This window comes from Phyllobates terribilis, unplaced genomic scaffold, assembly GCF_046119375.1.
Source record: "Phyllobates terribilis strain yellow unplaced genomic scaffold, ASM4611937v1 Scaffold_7__3_contigs__length_470593459, whole genome shotgun sequence".
In the NCBI taxonomy this organism is placed as follows: Eukaryota; Metazoa; Chordata; class Amphibia; order Anura; family Dendrobatidae; genus Phyllobates; species Phyllobates terribilis.
In genome coordinates this window covers 191,941,488-191,966,082 of record NW_027362767.1, presented here as the reverse complement: position 1 = coordinate 191,966,082, position 24,595 = coordinate 191,941,488, and the positions used below count along the sequence as shown (strand labels likewise).

The window sequence follows — 24,595 nt, the reverse complement described above, 5'->3', positions numbered from 1 at the left end:
TGAATTGATCTGGATAGGCCTCCTTGATTAGCTGTTTTTAGGGTTCCTGCTTTTACTTACCTCTTACTATGTTTTTTTTTTTTTTAAATTGCTGAAATAAAAATAATGATTTTATTGGATTTTGTAGTATATCTTCCTTAAAACCAAGTCTATATAACTTTGGTTTATGTGTAGGAAAAGTAAAGAGTATATAGTGACAGCCATGTGACATTAGATTGCACACAGGGGACGTCCTGTCACTAAGCATGGGACTTATGAAAGTAACTGCTTGCACCAGAAATTTTCCTTACTTCCCTTCACCAACTTGGCTATTTAGTGCTGATCCATCACATTGGTTGTAAAGTAACAAAATAGGTAAAAAGACAAAGGGGTGAATACTTTTGCAAGCCACTGTATATACAGTAAAGGAGCCGTAGTGTTCACCAGACGCCGGCTGTCATTGTCGGTATTGTACACTGTAACCTTATGGAAGAAACAGCCTGTAAAACAAATTCCAGAAATAGCAAATCAGATGACCACAATCACTAATAAGCTCAACGTTGCGTCACCAAGAGGGAAAAGTGGTGTAACGCTGGGATCACAGGATGGAGAGATGATAGTCATCTGCAAAGCATCAGCGTGTGAGCGCCTCCATGCCTTCCCGGGTACTCACCCCCGCTCCTCACCAGACTCTTTCAGGCTTTTTCGTACATATGGTTTGAAGAGCTGTAAAGTTCTTTTTCCTTTTCATTTGGATAATCAAATCATTTTTGGTATTTTTTCCATGATACATGGGGCTTTTTTCAGGTTACTGTCCTACTCTTTTTTTTGTGAGCAATATCAGTGGGTGGCGGAGGAAGAGTGAAAAACAGACGAGCATTTACTTCTAAACAAAATTTATGAGTACAAAATATCTAAAATACATTTAAAAATGTGTCGTCCCCCCCCCCTTCAGTAACAATTACTTTATAATGACTATTATTTTTGTAAAGAGGGGTGCAGCTAGCAGCAACGATTTGGACTGGCAGTGACTTTTTTTTTCCCAATTTCTTTTTATACCCGATTTTCATTTCCTTATCGTGCCCCCCCCCCCCCCCCCGTAAGGTCATAAAAAATCTTTGGGGGATTGAGGATTTAGTTTAATCTTTGTTCTAGCGGATTTCCCCTGTAGCTGAGCCGCCATGTCCACCTCCATTACAGTAGAGGTCGGCCTCCTGTGCGCATAGCCGGGCCGTCTGGGTCTCCGACAACTCCTGCTCCCTCTCTATATAGTATCTTTGGGGGATGGGGGGGTTGAAGATTTAGTTTAATCTTTGTTCTAGCAGATTTCCCCTGTAGCTGAGCCGCCATGTCCACCTCCGTTACAGTGGAGGTCGGCCTCCTGTGCGCACAGCCGGGCCGTCTGGGTCTCCGACAACTCCTGCTCCCTCTCTATATAGTATCTTTGGGGGATGGGGGGGTTGAAGATTTAGTTTTATCTTTTCTAGCAGATTTCCCCTGTAGTCCCAGCACAAGGACATATGTTGTACAATGGCATGCGTATAATATGTATATATTCTATACACACAGGTAATATTATAGAAGAGCGGTGTTGGTCTCCTCCTCAGAGCCAGCAGCAATCAGTAGATGACATGACCGCGGTATATGGAGGAGGGGGTCATTAGCGCGTCCTAGTCAGCATACAAAGCGCAGTGCTGTGTACACAAGGATTGAGAAGGCAGAGCTGGTAATATACAGTCCTTGCCTTTTCTATGGGGAGTCTGGCTGTCTGACAGCGAGGTCCCTGCTCCTGCGCCATCACGGGCAGCACGACTACTAAGCAGTAATGTCTACAGGCGGTCAGGAGATGGTTAAAGTTTTTTTGAGAAATGTTCTGCCATACTGCACACATTTCAGCACACAAATCATCACCATCCTCTGCTGGCAGATCCTTTGCAATTGCCGACCAATGATGTCCCAGATGCGCTCGATGGGAGACAAGTCCGGAGACGCTGCAGCCATGGGAGCAGGTCTGGGCCATGCAGGCGGCTCACAGTTGTACGAGCCCTCGCCCCGCACTCCGGTACCGGAGCACGCCGTCTATCACACATACATGGTACTGCCCTGATCAGTAGATACTTCACAAGTCTCACCTGGGCCGCGTGCATCCATGCTCCGGACTGCCGCCACTTCCCGTCTGACTAAAGGTTACTTCTCGCTCTCTCCTCCTCCTCCTCGCTTTACTTGTGTAATTATTCATTTTCTGCCGTCTCTCCTTATCAATGTCTTACACCTGGAGACGCTCTCCGCTCAGCACTGCAGATGGATGTTCTCTCCCTATCTCAGCACTTGTGATTCTAGGCAATAATCTACCCACAAAGCAAACCTCACTGACCTCAGTGCAAGTCAGCAGGACGTAAAGAGTTAAAGTATTCCCCTCAAAAAACTCTGCACAGTTTAATGCAGGTTCCAGGAGAGGCACAGAGGACATCATCAGTAGTGGTCATAGGAGTGGGGTCTAAAATTGTACAAAGAGATCCACAGGACCCACATCCGGCAGCCAGACGCCGGGAGCGCCCGCAGCCAGACGCCGGGAGCGCCCGCAGCCAGACGTCGGGACTGTCTGCAAGGCTGAACAAGAATGCAAAGTAGAGGTAGAACGTGGTGTGAACCCAACCTTAAAGGAGTTGTCCACTCCTGGACATCCCCTCTTAATAGCTCTGGAATACTACCACTTCCTGCCTCCCGGACGGCGCTGTGGCGGGGATGTTGCGCTGCGTCTTCGACAAGTCACATAATATAATGATGTCGTATGGCCACTGGGATCCCATCATTAGGGGACGGAGACGGGATTATTTTATGACGGGCAGTGAAGCTATGAAGAAAGGATTCCCCAGTACTGGGAAACACCTGCAAGGTTTATAGTGACGCGTGACAGGACTGTGCAGCCGAGCAGTGATCCTGGGCGGGGAGCTCAGGTGGCCGCTGTCATCGCTTTTCCATATTCTTAGGCAAAATGTTGTTGTTGTTTTTTATACAAGGCGGCCATAATCTGTAAGTATTGTTGCAGCACTGATCTGCAATGTATTCAGTTCTTTGAATGAGGAGCTCTGTATAACCCTGCCCACATCACTGATTGGCTACTTACTGCCTATGCACAGTGTACACAATAAGCAGCCAATTAGTGGTGTGGGCGGTGTTATACAGAGCTCAGCAATCAGAGAACTGCTAGATCTGCAGCAGAGCCGACAGTGCTGAGAAGAGGAGAGCTGACAAAACAGGGATTTTATAAAATCTGTAGCAAGCAGCCCAGTAAGTGACACATGGCTGGAATCAGGGTCTCTGCCCCTATGTCATGCTGCTCTCAGATGGGGGAGTATCTGGTGAGAGAGTCTCTTTAGACACATGGCTGGAATCAGGGTCTCTGCCCCTATGTCATGCTGCTCTCAGATGGGGGAGTATCTGGTGAGAGAGTCTCTTTAATAGAGACGCATGTCTGCAGGATTATACAGGCGACTCTACACATTAAACCCCTACGGCCCACCCTGCTAAAGTCTAAACCATAAGATATTGCACACCTCCTCATGTATTCAGAACCCGCTACCAGGAAGACAGCAAAGACGACACATAGGAGTAACCAGAAATGCTGGAAACATGGAATATGATACAAGTGGCAGACAACAGGAATCTGTACAAAACGTCCAATCAGAGAATAAGGAGCAATCAATGCCCATGTACGAGGGCGCGCCGCAGGGCCGGGACATGCTCCACTTACTGACCACAAGAATAACCAAAGAGCTACAAACACAATGACGTTACCACTCACACCGGCACTCACTGACAATCCTCTCTGCAAACCCGGCAATGTCCTGACAATACTATAAAGCCGCAAACCCGGTGAGAAGCCGCGCTGCTGCCCCGGATCATACCGCAGCGGACATCACTATCTACAGCAAAAGGGAAAATCACCAGTCCTGCAGTGTCACACCAGGCAGCACACTCAGCCCCCACACACACTCGCCATCCCCCCCCCACACACACACACTGCCGCCCACACACACTCACTGCCGCCCCCCACACACACACCTGCCCCCCCCCACACACACACACACACCTGCCCCCCCCACACACACACACTCGGTCCCCCCAACACACACACACACACACCTGCCCCCCCACACACACACCTGCCCCCCCCACACACACACACACCTGCCCCCCCCACACACACACACCTGCCCCCCACACACACACACCTGCCCCCCACACACACACACACAACCTGCCCCCACACACTCACCCGGTCCCCCCAACACACACACACACTTGGCCCCCCCCACACACAAACACCTGCCCCCCCACACACACACACACCTGCCCCCCCCACACACACACACACAACCTGACCCCACACACTCACCTGGTCCCCCCAACACACACACACACACACTCGGTCCCCCCAACACACACACACATACTCAGCCTCCCCACACACACACACTCAGCCTCCCCCCACACACACACTCAGCCTCCCCCCACACGCACACACACACCTGCCCCCCACACACACACTCACCCGGTCCCCCCAACACACACTGCCGCCACACACACACACACCTGCCCACACACACACACACACACACTCACCTGGTCAGCCCAACACACACACACTCGCCCCCCCCACACACACTGCCGCCACACACACACACCTGCACCCCCACACACACACCTGCCCCCCCACACACACCTGCCCCCCCCACACACACACACACACACCTGCCCCCCCACACACACACCTGCCCCCCCACACAAACCTGGTCCCCCCCCCACACAAACACACCTGTCCCTCCCACACACACACACACCTGTCCCTCCCATACACACACTCGGTCCCCCCAACACACACACACACACACCTGCCCCCCCACACACACACCTGCCCCCCACACACACACACCTGCCCCCCACACACACACACACACCTGCCCCCCACACACACACACACCTGCCCCCCCACACACACACACACACAACCTGCCCCCACACACTCACCCGGTCCCCCCAACACACACACACACTTGGCCCCCCCCACACACAAACACCTGCCCCCCCCACACACACACACCTGCCCCCCCCCCACACACACACAACCTGACCCCACACACTCACCTGGTCCCCCCAACACACACACACACACTCGGTGCCCCCAACACACACACACACACTCGGTCCCCCCAACACACACACACATACTCAGCCTCCCCACACACACACACTCAGCCTCCCCCCACACGCACACACACACCTGCCCCCCACACACACACTCACCCGGTCCCCCCAACACACACTGCCGCCACACACACACACACACACTCACCTGGTCAGCCCAACACACACACACTCGCCCCCCCCACACACACTGCCGCCACACACACACACCTGCACCCCCACACACACACCTGCCCCCCCACACACACCTGCCCCCCCCCACACACACACACACACACCTGCCCCCCCACACACACCTGCCCCCCCACACACACACCTGCCCCCCCACACAAACCTGGTCCCCCCCCCACACAAACACACCTGTCCCTCCCACACACACACACCTGCCCCCCCACACACACACACACACACACCTGTCCCTCCCATACACACACCTGCCCCCCCCCACACACACACGCCTGCCCCCCCCCACACGCCTGCCCCCCCCCACACACGCACACACCTGCCCCCCCCCACACACACCTGCCCCCCCCCACACACACACCTGCCCCCCCCCACACACACACACATGCCCCCCCCCCACACACACACACATGCCCCCCCCCACACACACACACATGCCCCCCCCACACACACCTGCCCCCCCACACATACCCGGTCCCCCCAAGACACACACACTCAGTCCCCCCAACACACACACCTGTCCCCCCCCACACACACACCTGCCCCCCCCACACACCTGCCCCCCCACACACCTGCCCCCACACACTCACCCGGTCCCCCCAACACACACACACTTGCCCCCCCCACACACACACCTGCCCCCCCCACACACACACCTGCCCCCCCACACACACACACCTGCCCCCCCCCACACACACACCTGCCCCCCCCCCCACACACATGCCCCCACACACTCACCCGGTCCCCCCAACGCACACACACTCAGTCCCCCCAACACACACACACACACTCAGTCCCCCCAACTCACACACACACACACCTGTCCCCCCACACACACACCTGTCCCCCCACACACACACCTGTCCCCCCACACACACACCTGCCCCCCCCACACACACACACTCGGTCCCTCCCCCCCACACACACACCTGCCCCCACACACTCACCTGGTCCCTCCAACACACACACACACCTGCCCCCACACACTCACCCGGTCCCCCCAAGACACACACACACACACACACACCTGCCCCCACACACACACACACACTCTGCCACACACACACACACACACTCTGCCACACACACACACACACTCTGCCACACACACACACACACTCTGCCACACACACACACACACTCTGCCACACACACACACACACTCTGCCACACACACACACTCTGCCACACACACACACTCTGCCACACACACACACTCTGCCACACACACACACACACTCTGCCACACACACACACACACTCTGCCACACACACACACACACTCTGCCACACACACACACACACTCTGCCACACACACACACACACTCTGCCACACACACACACTCGGCCTCCCCACACACACACACTCGGCCACACACACACACACCCGGTCCCCCCAACACACACACACACACCTGCCCCCACACACACTCGGCCACACACACCCGGTCCCCCCAACACACACACACACTCGGCCCCCCCCACACACACACTGCCGCCACACACACACACCTGCCCCCCCCACACACACACTCGGGCCCCCCACACACACATACCTGCCCCCACACACACTCGGCCACACACACACACACTCGGCCACACACACACACACTCGGCCACACACACACTCGGCCACACACACACTCGGCCACACACACACTCTGCCACACACACACTCTGCCACACACACACTCTGCCACACACACACTCTGCCACACACACACTCTGCCACACACACACTCTGCCACACACACACACACTCTGCCACACACACACACACTCTGCCACACACACACACACACTCTGCCACACACACACACACACTCTGCCACACACACACACACACTCTGCCACACACACACACACACTCTGCCACACACACACACACACTCTGCCACACACACACACACTCTGCCACACACACACACACTCTGCCACACACACACACACACTCTGCCACACACACACACACTCTGCCACACACACACACACTCTGCCACACACACACACACTCTGCCACACACACACACACTCTGCCACACACACACACACTCTGCCACACACACACACACTCTGCCACACACACACACACTCTGCCACACACACACACACTCTGCCACACACACACACACTCTGCCACACACACACACTCTGCCACACACACACACACTCTGCCACACACACACACACTCTGCCACACACACACACACACACACACTCTGCCACACACACACACACACTCTGCCACACACACACACACACTCTGCCACACACACACACTCTGCCACACACACACACTCTGCCACACACACACACACTCTGCCACACACACACACTCTGCCACACACACACACACACTCTGCCACACACACACACACACTCTGCCACACACACACACACACTCTGCCACACTCACACACACACTCTGCCACACACACACACACACTCTGCCACACACACACACACACTCTGCCACACACACACACACTCTGCCACACACACACACTCGGCCTCCCCACACACACACACACACACTCGGCCACACACACACACACCCGGTCCCCCCAACACACACACACACACCTGCCCCCACACACACTCGGCCACACACACCCGGTCCCCCCAACACACACACACACTCGGCCCCCCCCACACACACACTGCCGCCACACACACACACCTGCCCCCCCCACACACACACCTGCCCCCCCCACCCACACACCTGCCACCCCCACACACACACTCGGTCCCTCCCCCCACACACACACTCAGCCCCCCCCACACACACTCTCGGTCCCTCCCCTCACACACACACACACACACTCGGCCCCCCCACACACACACCTGTCCCCCCCCCCCCACACACACACACACACACCTGCCTCCCCCCCACACACACACACCAGCCCCCCCCACACTCACCCGGTCCCCCCACACACACACACACCTGCCCCCCCCCCCCACACACACACACACCTGCCACCCCCCACCCCCACACACACACCTGCCACCCCCCCCACTCACCTGGTCCGCCCAACACACACACACCTGCCCCCCCCACACACACACACACACCTGCCCCCCCACACACACACACACCTGCCCCCCCCCCCACACACACACACACACACACCTGCCACCCCCCCCACTCACCTGGTCCGCCCAACACACACACACTCGGCCCCCCCACACACACACCTGCCCCCCACACACACACACACACCTGCCCCCCCACACACACCTGGTCCCCCCAACACACACACACTCGGCCCCCCCACACACACCTGCCCCCAAACACACTGCCGCCACACACACACCTGCCCCCCCACACACACACCTGTCCCCCCACACACACACCTGCCCCCCACACACACACCCGCCCCCACACACACACACACACTCGGCCCCCCCACACACTGCCGCCACACACACACCTGCCCCCCCCACACACACACCTGCCCCCCCACACACACACCCGGTCCCCCCAACACACACCTGCCCCCCCACACACACACTCTCGGTCCCTCTCCCCCCCCACACACACACACACCTGCCCCCCCCACACACACACACACCTGCCCCCCCCACACACACACACACCTGCCCCCCCCACACACACACACACCTGCCCCCCCCACACACACCTGCCCCCACACACACACACACACACACACACCTGCCCCCCCCACACACACACCTGCCCCCCCACACTCACCCGGTCCCCCCAACGCACACACACACACCTGCCCCCCCCACACACACACACACACACCTGCCCCCACACACTCACCCGGTCCCCCCAACGCACACACACTCAGTCCCCCCAACACACACACCTGCCCCCCCCCCCCCACACACACACTCGGTCCCTCCCCCCCACACACACACTCTGGCCCCCCACACACACACACACCTGCCCCCACACACACACGGCCCCCCCCCACACACACACACTCGGCCCCCCCACACACACACACTCGGCCCCCCCACACACACACACTCGGCCCCCCCCACACACACACTCGGCCCCCACACACACACACACACCTGCCCCCACACACACTCGGCCCTCCACACACACACACACACACACCTGCCCCCCTACACACACACCCGGTCCCCCCAACACACACACACTCGGTCCCTCCCCCCACACACACACTCAGCCTCCCGACACACACACACCTGCCCCCCACCCCCACACACACACACCTGGTCCCCCCAACACACACACACACTCTCGGTCCCTCCCCTCACACACACACACACTCGGTCCCCCCCACACACACACATGCCCCCACACACTCACCCGGTCCCCCCAACGCACACACACTCAGTCCCCCCAACACACACACACCTGTCCCCCCACACACACACCTGCCCCCCCCACACACACCTGCCCCCCTCCACACACACAAGGTCCCTCCCCCCCACACACACCTGCCCCCCCCACACACACACCTGCCCCCACAACACACACACACACACCTGCCCCCACACACACACACACACTCGGCCACACACACACACACACCTGCCCCCACAACACACACACACACACACACACACTCGGCCACCACACACACACACTCGGCCCCGCACACACACACACCTGCCCCCCCCACACACACACACACACACATCTGCCCCCCCCACACACACACACATCTGCCCCCCACACACACACACACATCTGCCCCCCACACACACACACACATCTGCCCCCCACACACACACATCTGCCCCCCACACACACACATCTGCCCCCCACACACACACATCTGCCCCCCACACACACATCTGCCCCCCACACACACAAACACCCGCCCCCCCCCACACACACATCTGCCCCCCCCACACACACACACACCTGCCCCCCCCACACACACACACACACCTGCCCCCCCACACACACACACCGCCGCCCCCCCCCACACACACCGCCGCCCCCCCCCACACACACACACCGCCGCCCCACACACACACACACCTGCCCCCCACCACACACACCCGCCCCCCCCCCACACACACACCTGCCCCCCACCACACACACCCGCCCCCCCCCCACACACACACACCCGCCCCCCACACACACACACACCTGCCCCCCCCCACACACACCCGCCCCCCCCCCACACACACACACCTGCCCCCCACCACACACACACACACCTGCCCCCCACCACACACACCCGCCCCCCACCACACACACACACACACACACTGCCGCCCCACACACACACACTTCTGCATGGAAGACTTTTCAGCATTCTCATTACCATCATAGACAGAAGACAATGACAGGTAACTCCTCTATACACACATCCACCAATCACAGCGGCCATTGCTGTGGTGAGAGCATGCTGATTAACTCCGTGTATGTACATCACAGGCAGGGTGTGGGTATAGGAGGCGGGCTCACACACCGCAGCAGCGGAGCAGGCTGCCATCTGATGGCTTGTCACTGCATTACAATGGCAGCCGGCGACCACCAGAAGGCCTGGGCCACCACCAGAGGGGACACCCAAGAAGAACAATCCACCAAATGATCATGGACTCAAGTCCAGGAGGGGCAAAAATACAGGTCCAAAAAAGCTTCATTTCCCCTCCATCCTTTTCCTAATCTAAAAATAAAGAAATGTGGAAAGGTAAAAGAGCGACGCTACAGTATGTGGAGCCGCTGCGTCCGTATAACCCCGAGCTGGGAAAATATCAACCCGCGCGGTGCAAGGAAACGAAGAACCAACCACAAATGCTGAGAACAATAACCTGCTTTCATCACATGAAAGAGTCATTCACTATTCCCATCATAATCATTTATAATCCCAGAGAAATCAATGTTTATAGTTTGAGGATTTTTTTTTAAGTAAAAAAATAAAAAAGAGCAATCCTGCAGCTTTCCACAACAGACACCGAGCCGAGGTCACATCATACTCCTGCCTTTCAGGAGAGGCTTCCATCAATGATCAGAAGCAGGACCACCGTGATGGCTACCACCTCTGTATACAGCAGAGCCCACCGGATCCATCAACCACAACACGTGACGTCACAGCTCACCTCCTCCTCCTGTACAATGACAGGTGACACCTCTGTATACAGCTGAGCCCACCGGATCCATCAACCACAACAGGTGACGTCACAGCTCACCTCCTCCTCCTCCTGTACAATGACAGGTGACACCTCTGTATGCTGAGCACACCGGATCCATCAACCACAACACGTGACGTCACAGCTCACCTCCTCCTCCTCCTGTACAATGACAGGTGACACCTCTGTATACAGCTGAGCCCACCGGATCCATCAAGCACAACACGTGACGTCACAGCTCACCTCCTCCTCCTCCTGTACAATGACAGGTGACACCTCTGTATACAGCTGAGCACACCAGATCCATCAACCACAACAGGAGAAGTCACAGCTCACCTCCTCCTCCTCCTGTACAATAACAGGTGACACCTCTGTACACAGCTGATACCATAGGATCCATCAACCACAACAGGTGAGGTCACAGCTCACCTCCTCCGGTACAATGACAGGTGACACCTCTGTATACAGCTGAGCCCACCGGATCCATCAACCACAACAGGTGAGGTCACAGCTCACCTCCTCCTGTACAATGACAGGTGACACCTCTGTATACAGCTAAGCCCACCGAATCCATCAACCACAACAGGTGAGGTCACAGCTCACCTCCTTCTCTTCCTGTACAATGACAGGTGACACCTCTGTATACAATACGTGACGTCACAGCTCACCTCCTCCTGTACAATGATGGCTACCACCTCTGTATACAGCTGAGGACACCGGATCCATCAGCCACAACATGTGGGGTCACAGCTCACCTCCTCCTCCTGTACAATGACAGGTGACACCTCTGTATACAACTGAACCTACCGGATCCATCAACCACAACATGTCACAGCTTACCTCCTCCTCCTGTACAATGATGGCTACCACCTCTGTATACAGCTGAGCCCACCGGATCCATCAACCACAACACGTGATGTCACAGCTCACTTCCTCCTCCTCCTGTACAGTGATGGCTACCACCTCTGTATAAAGCTGAGCCCATCGGATCCATCAACCACAACAAGTGATGTCACAGCTCACCTCCTCCTGTACAATGATGGCTACCACTTCTGTATACAGCTGAGCACACCGGATCCATCCACCACAACAGGTGAGGTCACAGCTCACCTCCTCCTCCTCCTGTACAATAACAGGTGACACCTCTGTACACAGCTGATACCATAGGATCCATCAACCACAACAGGTGAGGTCACAGCTCACCTCCTCCTGTACAATGACAGGTGACACCTCTGTATACAGCTGAGCCCACCGGATCCATCAACCACAACAGGTGAGGTCACAGCTCACCTCCTCCTGTACAATGATAGGTGACACCCCTGTATACAGCTAAGCCCACCGGATCCATCCACCACAACAGGTGAGGTCACAGCTCACCTCCTCCTCCTCCTGTACAATAACAGGTGACACCTCTGTACACAGCTGATACCATAGGATCCATCAACCACAACAGGTGAGGTCACAGCTCACCTCCTCCTGTACAATGACAGGTGACACCTCTGTATACAGCTGAGCCCACCGGATCCATCAACCACAACAGGTGAGGTCACAGCTCACCTCCTCCTGTACAATGATAGGTGACACCCCTGTATACAGCTAAGCCCACCGGATCCATCAACCACAACAGGTGAGGTCACAGCTCACCTCCTCCTCTTCCTGTACAATGACAGGTGACACCTCTGTATACAATACGTGACGTCACAGCTCACCTCCTCCTGTACAATGATGGCTACCACCTCTGTATACAGCTGAGGACACCGGATGCATCAGCCACAACATGTGAGTTCACAGCTCACCTCCTCCTCCTGTACAATGACAGGTGACACCTCTGTATACAACTGAACCTACCGGATCCATCAACCACAACATGTGATGGCACAGCTTACCTCCTCCTCCTGTACAATGATGGATACCACCTCTGTATACAGCTGAGCCCACCGGATCCATCAACCACAACACGTGATGTCACAGCTCACTTCCTCCTCCTCCTGTACAGTGATGGCTACCACCTCTGTATACAGCTGAGCCCATCGGATCCATCAACCACAACAAGTGATGTCACAACTCACCTTCTCCTCCTCCTGTACAATGACAGGTGACACTTCTGTATACATCTGAGCACACCGAATCCATCAACCACAACAGGTGATGTCACAGCTCACCTCCTCCTCCTCCTCCTCCTGTACAATGACAGGTGACACCTCTGTATACAGCTGAGCACACCTGATCCATCAACCACAACAGGACATGTCACAGCTCACCTCCTCCTCCTTCTGTACAATGACAGGTGACACCTCTGTATACAGCTGAGCACACCGGATCCATCAACCACAACAGGTGATGTCACAGCTCACCTCCTCCTCCTCCTGTACAATGACAGGCGACATATCTGTATACAGCTGAGCCCACCGGATCCATCAACCACAACACGTGACGTCACAGCTCACCTCCTCCTGTACAATGATGGCTACCACCTCTGTATACAGCTGAGCACACCGGATCCATCAACCACAACAGGTGAGGTCACAGCTCACCTCCTCCTCCTCCTGTACAATGACAGGTGACACCTCTGTATACAGCTGAGCCCACCGGATCCATCAACCACAACAGGTGATGTCACAGCTCACCTCCTCCTCCTCCTGTACAATGACAGGCGACATCTCTGTATACAGCTGAGCCCACCGGATCCATCAACCACAACAGGTGATGTCACAGCTCACCTCCTCATCCTCCTGTACAATGACAGGTGACATCTCAGTACACAGCTGATACCATAGGATCCATCAACCACAACAGGTGATGTCACAGCTCACCTCCTCCTGTACAATGACAGGTGACACCTCTGTATATAGCTGAGCCCACAGGATCCATCAACCACAACACGTGACGTCACAGCTCACCTCCTCCTGTACAATGATGGCTACCACTTCTGTATACAGCTGAGCACACCGGATCCATCCACCACAACAGGTGATGTCACAGCTCACCTCCTCCTCCTCCTGTACAATGACAGATGACACCTCTGTATACAGCTGAGCACACCGGATCCATCAACCACAACAGGAGAAGTCACAGCTCACCTCCTCCTCCACCTGTACAATAACAGGTGACACCTCTGTACACAGCTGATACCATAGGATCCATCAACCACAACAGGTGAGGTCACAGCTCACCTCCTCCTGTACAATGACAGGTGACACCTCTGTATACAGCTAAGCCCACCGGATCCATCAACCACAACAGGTGAGGTCACAGCTCACCTCCTCCTCTTCCTGTACAATGACAGGTGACACCTCTGTATACAATACGTGACGTCACAGCTCACCTCCTCCTGTACAATGATGGCTACCACCTCTGTATACAGCTGAGGACACCGGATCCATCAGCCACAACATGTGAGGTCACAGCTCACCTCCTCCTCCTGTACAATGACAGGTGACACCTCTGTATACAACTGAACCTACCGGATCCATCAACCACAACATGTGATGTCACAGCTTACCTCCTCCTCCTGTACAATGATGGCTACCACCTCTGTATACAGCTGAGCCCACCGGATCCATCAACCACAACACGTGATGTCACAGCTCACTTCCTCCTCCTCCTGTACAGTGATGGCTACCACCTCTGTATACAGCTGAGCCCATCGGATCCATCAACCACAACAAGTGATGTCACAGCTCACCTCCTCCTCCTGTACAATGATGGCTACCACCTCTGTATACAGCTGAGCACACCGGATCCATCAGCCACAACAAGACATGTCACAGCTCACCTCCTCCTCCTCCTGTACAATGACAGGTGACACTTCTGTATACAGCTGAGCACACCGAATCCATCAACCACAACAGGACATGTCACAGCTCACCTCCTCCTCCTTCTGTACAATGACAGGTGACACCTCTGTATACAGCTGAACACACCGGATCCATCAACCACAACAGGTGATGTCACAGCTCACCTCCTCCTCCTCCTCCTGTACAATGACAGGTGACACCTCTGTATACAGCTGAGCACACCTGATCCATCAACCACAACAGGACATGTCACAGCTCACCTCCTCCTCCTTCTGTACAATGACAGGTGACACCTCTGTATACAGCTGAGCACACCGGATCCATCAACCACAACAGGTGATGTCACAGCTCACCTCCTCCTCCTCCTGTACAATGACAGGCGACATATCTGTATACAGCTGAGCCCACCGGATCCATCAACCACAACACGTGACGTCACAGCTCACCTCCTCCTGTACAATGATGGCTACCACCTCTGTATACAGCTGAGCACACCGGATCCATCCACCACAACAGGTGAGGTCACAGCTCACCTCCTCCTCCTCCTGTACAATGACAGGTGACACCTCTGTATACAGCTGAGCCCACCGGATCCATCAACCACAACAGGTGATGTCACAGCTCACCTCCTCCTCCTCCTGTACAATGACAGGCGACATCTCTGTATACAGCTGAGCCCACCGGATCCATCAACCACAACAGGTGATGTCACAGCTCACCTCCTCATCCTCCTGTACAATGACAGGTGACACCTCTGTATACAGCTGAGCCCACCGGATCCATCAACCACAACAGGTGATGTCACAGCTCCCCTCCTCATCCTCCTGTACAATGACAGGTGACATCTCAGTACACAGCTGATACCATAGGATCCATCAACCACAACAGGTGATGTCACAGCTCACCTCCTCCTGTACAATGACAGGTGACACCTCTGTATACAGCTGAGCCCACCGGATCCATCAACCACAACACGTGACGTCACAGCTCACCTCCTCCTGTACAATGATGGCTACCACTTATGTATACAGCTGAGCACACCGGATCCATCCACCACAACAGGCGAGGTCACAGCTCACCTCCTCCTCCTCCTGTACAATGACAGGTGACACCTCTGCATACAGTGGAGCACACCGAATCCATCAACCACAACAGGTGACGTCACACCTCACCTCCTCCTCCTGTACAATGACAGCTCTGTATACAGCTGAGCCCACCGGATCCATCAACCACAACACGTGACGTCACAGCTTACCTCCTCCTGTACAATGACAGGTGACACCTCTGTATACAGCTAAGCCCACCGGATCCATCAACCACAACACGTGACGTCACAGCTCACCTCCTCCTGTACAATGATGGCTACCACCTCTGTATACAGCTGAGCACACCGGATCCATCCACCACAACAGGTGAGGTCACAGCTTACCTCCTCCTCCTCCTGTACAATGACAGGTGACACCTCTGCATACAGCTGAGCACACCGGATCCATCAACCACAACAGGTGACGTCACAGCTCACCTCCTCCTCCTCCTGTACAATGACAGGTGACAGCTCTGTATACAGCTGAGCCCACCGGATCCATCAACCACAACAGGTGAGGTCACAGCTCACCTCCTCCTCATCCTGTACAATGACAGGTGACACCTCTGTATACAGCTAAGCCCACCGGATCCATCAACCACAACACGTGACGTCACAGCTTACCTCCTCCTGTGCAATGACAGGTGACACCTCTGTATACAGCTAAGCCCACCGGATCCATCAACCACAACAGGTGAGGTCACAGCTCACCTCCTCCTCTTCCTGTACAATGACAGGTGACACCTCTGTATACAGCTAAGCCCACCGGATCCATCAACCACAACACGTGACGTCACAGCTTACCTCCTCCTGTACAATGACAGGTGACACCTCTGTATACAGCTGAGCACACCAGATCCATCAACCACAACAAGTGATGTCACAGCTCACCTCCTTCTCCTCCTGTACAATGACAGGCGACACCTCTGTATACAGCTGAGCCCACCGGATCCATCAGCCACAACATGTGAGGTCACAGCTCACCTCCTCCTCCTCCTGTACAATGATCGCTACCACCTCTGTATACAGCTGAGCCCACCGGATCCATCAACCACAACACGTGATGTCACAGCTCATTTCCTCCTCCTCCTGTACAGTGATGGCTACCACCTCTGTATACAGCTGAGCACACCGAATCCATCAACCACAACAGGACATGTCACAGCTCACCTCCTCCTCCTTCTGTACAATGACAGGTGACACCTCTGTATACAGCTGAGCACACCGGATCCATCAACCACAACAGGTGATGTCACAGCTCACCTCCTCCTCCTCCTGTACAATGACAGGCGACACCTCTGTAGCACACCGGATCCATCAACCACAACAGGTGATGTCACAGCTCACCTCCTCCTCCTGTACATGACAGGTGACACCTCTGTATACAGCTGAGCACACCGGATCCATCAACCACAACAGGTGATGTCACAGCTCACCTCCTCCTCCTCCTGTACAATGACAGGTGACACCTCTGCATACAGCTGAACCCACCGGATCCATCCACCACAACAGGTGATGTCACAGCTCACCTCCTCATCCTCCTGTACAATGACAGGTGACACTTCTGTATACAGCTGAGCCCACCGGATCCATCAACCACAACAAGTGATGTCACAGCTCCCCTCCTCATCCTCCTGTACAATGACAGGTGACATCTCAGTATACAGCCGATCACACCGGATCCATCAACCACAACAGGTGATGTCACAGCTCACCTCCTCCTCCTCCTCATGTACAATAACAGGTGACACCTCTGTACACAGCTGATACCAGAGGATCCTTCAACCACAACACGTGATGTCATAGCTCCCCTCCTCCTCCTCCTGTACAATGACAGGTGACACCTCTGTACACAGCTGATACCAGAGGATCCTTCAACCACAACATGTGATGTCATAGCTCCCCTCCTCCTCCTCCTGTACAATGACAGGTGACATCTCAGTATACAGCTGAGCACACCGGATCCATCAGCCACAACAGGAGATGTCACAGCTCACCTCCTCATCCTCCTGTACAATGACAGGTGACACCTCTGTATACAGCTGAGCCCACCTGATCCATCAACCACAACAAGTGATGTCACAGCTCCCCTCCTCATCCTCCTGTACAATGACAGGTGACATCTCAGTATACAGCCGATCACACCGGATCCATCAACCACAACAGGTGATGTCACAGCTCACCTCCTCCTCCTCCTCATGTACAATAACAGGTGACACCTCTGTACACAGCTGATACCAGAGGATCCTTCAACCACAACACGTGATGTCATAGCTCCCCTCCTCCTCCTCCTGTACAATGACAGGTGACACCTCTGTACACAGCTGATACCAGAGGATCCTTCAACCACAACATGTGATGTCATAGCTCCCCTCCTCCTCCTCCTGTACAATGACAGGTGACATCTCAGTATACAGCTGAGCACACCGGATCCATCAGCCACAACAGGAGATGTCACAGCTCACCTCCTCATCCTCCTGTACAATGACAGGTGACACCTCTGTATACAGCTGAGCCCACCTGATCCATCAACCACAACAAGTGATGTCACAGCTCCCCTCCTCATCCTCCTGTACAATGACAGGTGACATCTCAGTATACAGCCGATCACACCGGATCCATCAACCACAACAGGTGATGTCACAGCTCACCTCCTCCTCCTCCTCATGTACAATAACAGGTGACACCTCTGTACACAGCTGATACCAGAGGATCCTTCAACCACAACACGTGATGTCATAGCTCCCCTCCTCCTCCTCCTGTACAATGACAGGTGACACCTCTGTACACAGCTGATACCAGAGGATCCTTCAACCACAACACGTGATGTCATAGCTCCCCTCCTCCTCCTCCTGTACAATGACAGGTGACATCTCAGTATACAGCTGAGCACACCGGATCCATCAGCCACAACAGGAGATGTCACAGCTCACCTCCTCATCCTCGCTTCACAATAACCTCTGCACACACTCATTAGATGCTTCAGTACAAAACAGGGCCAGAGTCTGACCTTTGTGGCAATGTACATGTGTTGTTTCTTGAAACAATAAGATAGAGGATAAAGCTCTGGTGTCCAGTGTGAAAACTACAAGTTGTCTAAAAAATTGTATTTTTAATGTAAATTGTGATAAAATACAACTCTATTGCCAACAATTTTAAAACCACATGTAAAACAAAAATCTGATAATAGCGCCCCCTTAGAATAGCAGATGATCAGTGCACATGTTGGACCCGAGGAAGGAAGCGGAGCGCTGCAGAAACGCATGAGCACAATACGTGATTAAAAGTGTTGAGTATGTTTCATTAGCCCTTTTAGTGAGCACTCTCGGGTGCTCGCCGAGTATTTTGGCGTGCTCGGCATTACTTTTCCTGTCGCCGCACCTGCAAGTATCACGGCTGTTAGACAGTCAATCTCTGCATGTGTTACAGCTGTCTAACTTGCAGGCGCGGAACAGTAAAAGTAATGCCGAGAACGCCAAAATACTCGGCGAGCACCCAAGCGTGGTCACCGAAAGGGTTAATGAAACCTACTTGCTCATCACTAGCGGTTAAACATCCTCAGCGCCATGTTCTGGAGGATCACAGGATCAGATTAGAGCCTGCACCGGACGAGGACATTAGGCATTACGCTAAATCACGCTGGGCCTAATCTAGGGAAGTCCAGTCTGGTGAGGAGGGGGAGCCGAGAAGGGCCGGACGGGGAGAAGAGAGCCGAGAAGGGCCGGACGGGGAGAAGAGAGCCGAGAAGGGCCGGATGGGGGGGGCGGAGGGGGAGCCCAGAGCGGCCGGACAAGGGGGGAGGGAGGGGGAGCCCAGAGCGGCCGGACAAGGGGGGAGGGAGGGGGAGCCCAGAGCGGCCGGACAAGGGGGGAGGGGGGCGGAGCCCAGAGCGGCCGGACAAGGGGGGAGGGGGGCGGAGCCCAGAGCGGCCGGACAAGGGGGGAGGGGGGCGGAGCCCAGAGCGGCCGGGCAAGGGGGGAGGGGGGCGGAGCCCAGAGCGGCCGGGCAAGGGGGGAGGGGGGCGGAGCCCAGAGCGGCCGGGCAAGGGGGGAGGGGGGCGGAGCCCAGAGCGGCCGGGCAAGGGGGGAGGGGGGCGGAGCCCAGAGCGGCCGGGCAAGGGGGGAGGGGGGCGGAGCCCAGAGCGGCCGGGCAAGGGGGGAGGGGGGCGGAGCCCAGAGCGGCCGGGCAAGGGGGGAGGGGGGCGGAGCCCAGAGCGGCCGGACAAGGGGGGAGGGGGGCGGAGCCCAGAGCGGCCGGACAAGGGGGGAGGGGGGCGGAGCCCAGAGCGGCCGGACAAGGGGGGAGGGGGGCGGAGCCCAGAGCGGCCGGACAAGGGGGGAGGGGGGCGGAGCCCAGAGCGGCCGGACAAGGGGGGAGGGGGGCGGAGCCCAGAGCGGCCGGACAAGGGGGGAGGGGGGCGGAGCCCAGAGCGGCCGGACAAGGGGGGAGGGGGGCGGAGCCCAGAGCGGCCGGACAAGGGGGGAGGGGTCGGAGCCCAGAGCGGCCGGACAAGGGGGGAGGGGTCGGAGCCCAGAGCGGCCGGACAAGGGGGGAGGGGTCGGAGCCCAGAGCGGCCGGACAAGGGGGGAGGGGTCGGAGCCCAGAGCGGCCGGACAAGGGGGGAGGGGTCGGAGCCCAGAGCGGCCGGACAAGGGGGGAGGGGTCGGAGCCCAGAGCGGCCGGACAAGGGGGGAGGGGTCGGAGCCCAGAGCGGCCGGACAAGGGGGGAGGGGTCGGAGCCCAGAGCGGCCGGACAAGGGGGGAGGGGTCGGAGCCCAGAGCGGCCGGACAAGGGGGGAGGGGTCGGAGCCCAGAGCGGCCGGACAAGGGGGGAGGGGTCGGAGCCCAGAGCGGCCGGACAAGGGGGGAGGGGTCGGAGCCCAGAGCGGCCGGACGGGGGGGAGGGGGCGGAGCCCAGAGCGGCCGGACGGGGGGGAGGGGGCGGAGCCCAGAGCGGCCGGACGGGGGGGAGGGGGCGGAGCCCAGAGCGGCCGGACGGGGGGGAGGGGGCGGAGCCCAGAGCGGCCGGACGGGGGGGAGGGGGCGGAGCCCAGAGCGGCCGGACGGGGGGAGGGGGCGGAGCCCAGAGCGGCCGGACGGGGGGAGGGGGCGGAGCCCAGAGCAGCCGGACGGGGGGGAGGGGGCGGAGCCCAGAGCAGCCGGACGGGGGGGAGGGGGCGGAGCCCAGAGCAGCCGGATGGGGGGAGGGGGTGGAGCACAGAGCGGCCGGAAGGGGGGGGGACCCAGAGGAACCGGACGGGGGGGGGAGCCCAGAGTGGCCGGAAGAGGGGCATAGCATAGAGGGGGAGGGTCAGCATAGAGGGGGAAGCATAGAAAGGGGGGGCACAGCATAGAGAGGGAGGGCAGCATAGAAAGGGTGGGCACAGCATGGAAGGGGAGGGTCAGCATGGAAGGGTGGGGAGTCTAGCAGCATAGAAAGGGAGGGGCACCATAGAAAGGGGGGACGGGCACCATAGAAAGGGGGGACGGGCACCATAGAGAGGGGGGGCTGCCACCACTTTCTCCTGAAGGCGGATATTTAAATCCCCAATGAATGAACAAGCAGTGTTCAGCCGCCTTACATCACACATATAAGAAGTAGTGACAGAGCGTTTCACAACTACCGCACTTCAGGTTTGACAGGCTAAACAATCCTGTACAAGAAAAAGTGGAAATGTCAAGGCCATTTACAAATAGAAACAGCTAAAGTCTAAGCTTTACAGATCACTACAACTATAATACAGAGAACACCACAACTGGGGTCACTAGAGAGCGGTCAGAGGACGACCATCAATACAACTATAATACAGAGAACACCACAACTGGGGTCACTAGAGAGCGGTCAGAGGACGACCATCACTACAACTATAATACAGAGAACACCACAACTGGGGTCACTAGAGAGCAGTCAGAGGACGACCATCAATACAACTATAATACAGAGAACACCACAACTGGGGTCACTAGAGAGGGGTCAGAGGACAACCATCAATACAACTATAATACAGAGAACACCACAACTGGGGTCACTAGAGAGCGGTCAGAGGACGACCATCACTACAACTATAATACAGAGAACACCACAACTGGGGTCACTAGAGAGCAGTCAGAGGACGACCATCAATACAACTATAATACAGAGAACACCACAACTGGGGTCACTAGAGAGGGGTCAGAGGACAACCATCAATACAACTATAATACAGGGAACACCACAACTGAGTTCACTAGAGAGCAGTCAGAGGACGACCATCAATACAACTATAATACAGAGAACACCACAACTGGGGTCACTAGAGAGGGGTCAGAGGACAACCATCAATACAACTATAATACAGAGAACACCACAACTGGGGTCACTAGAGAGCGGTCAGAGGACGACCATCACTACAACTATAATACAGAGAACACCACAACTGGGGTCACTAGAGAGCGGTCAGAGGACGACCATCACTACAACTATAATACAGAGAACACCACAACTGGGGTCACTAGAGAGCAGTCAGAGGACGACCATCACTACAACTATAATACAGAGAACACCACAACTGAGTTCACTAGAGAGCAGTCAGAGGACGACCATAATACAGAGAACACCACAACTGGGGTCACTAGAGAGCGGTCAGAGGACGACCATCAATACAACTATAATACAGAGAACACCACAACTGGGGTCACTAGAGAGCGGTCGAGGACGACCATCAATACAACTATAATACAGAGAACACCACAACTGGGGTCACTAGAGAGGGGTCAGAGGACGACCATCAATACAACTATAATACAGAGAACACCACAACTGGGGTCACTAGAGAGGGGTCAGAGGACAACCATCAATACAACTATAATACAGGGAACACCACAACTGAGTTCACTAGAGAGCAGTCAGAGGACGACCATCAATACAACTATAATACAGAGAACACCACAACTGGGGTCACTAGAGAGGGGTCAGAGGACAACCATCAATACAACTATAATACAGAGAACACCACAACTGGGGTCACTAGAGAGCGGTCAGAGGACGACCATCACTACAACTATAATACAGAGAACACCACAACTGGGGTCACTAGAGAGCGGTCAGAGGACGACCATCACTACAACTATAATACAGAGAACACCACAACTGGGGTCACTAGAGAGCAGTCAGAGGACGACCATCAATACAACTATAATACAGAGAACACCACAACTGAGTTCACTAGAGAGCAGTCAGAGGACGACCATAATACAGAGAACACCACAACTGGGGTCACTAGAGAGCGGTCAGAGGACGACCATCAATACAACTATAATACAGAGAACACCACAACTGGGGTCACTAGAGAGCGGTCGAGGACGACCATCAATACAACTATAATACAGAGAACACCACAACTGGGGTCACTAGAGAGGGGTCAGAGGACGACCATCAATACAACTATAATACAGAGAACACCACAACTGGGGTCACTAGAGAGCAGTCAGAGGACGACCATCAATACAACTATAATACAGAGAACACCACAACTGAGGTCACTAGAGAGGGGTCCGAGGACGACCATCAATACAACTATAATACAGAGAACACCACAACTGGGGTCACTAGAGAGCGGTCAGAGGACGACCATCAATACAACTATAATACAGAGAACACCACAACTGGGGTCACTAGAGAGCGGTCAGAGGACGACCATCAATACAACTATAATACAGAGAACACCACAACTGGGGTCACTAGAGAGGGGTCAGAGGACGACCATCAATACAACTATAATACAGAGAACACCACAACTGGGGTCACTAGAGAGCGGTCAGAGGACGACCATCACTACAACTATAATACAGAGAACACCACAACTGAGGTCACTAGAGAGGGGTCAGAGGACGACCATCAATACAACTATAATACAGAGAACACCACAACTGGGGTCACTAGAGAGCGGTCAGAGGACGACCATCAATACAACTATAATACAGAGAACACCACAACTGGGGTCACTAGAGAGCAGTCAGAGGACGACCATCAATACAACTATAATACAGAGAACACCACAACTGGGGTCACTAGAGAGGGGTCAGAGGACAAACATCAATACAACTATAATACAGAGAACACCACAACTGAGGTCACTAGAGAGGGGTCAGAGGACGACCATCAATACAACTATAATACAGAGAACACCACAACTGGGGTCACTAGAGAGCGGTCAGAGGACGACCATCAATACAACTATAATACAGAGAACACCACAACTGGGGTCACTAGAGAGC

General features: G+C 55.6%; 1 protein-coding gene across 4 annotated transcripts in view; it reads right to left on the bottom strand.

Moving 5' to 3' along the window:
• The window catches only part of LOC141154142 (H(+)/Cl(-) exchange transporter 5), a 141,463-nt gene that overhangs the window by 96,761 nt on the left and 20,107 nt on the right, over nucleotides 1-24,595 (bottom strand). The window contains exon 1 of one of the 4 annotated variants that reach the window (XM_073639638.1): nucleotides 2,112-2,355. The exons of the other annotated variants lie outside the window; for them this stretch is intronic. Coding sequence (XP_073495739.1) covers nucleotides 2,112-2,130 — 19 coding nt within the window. The 5' untranslated portion in view covers nucleotides 2,131-2,355. Of the gene's footprint in view, nucleotides 1-2,111; nucleotides 2,356-24,595 lie in introns of those variants that run through there. 4 annotated transcript variants of the gene reach the window in all.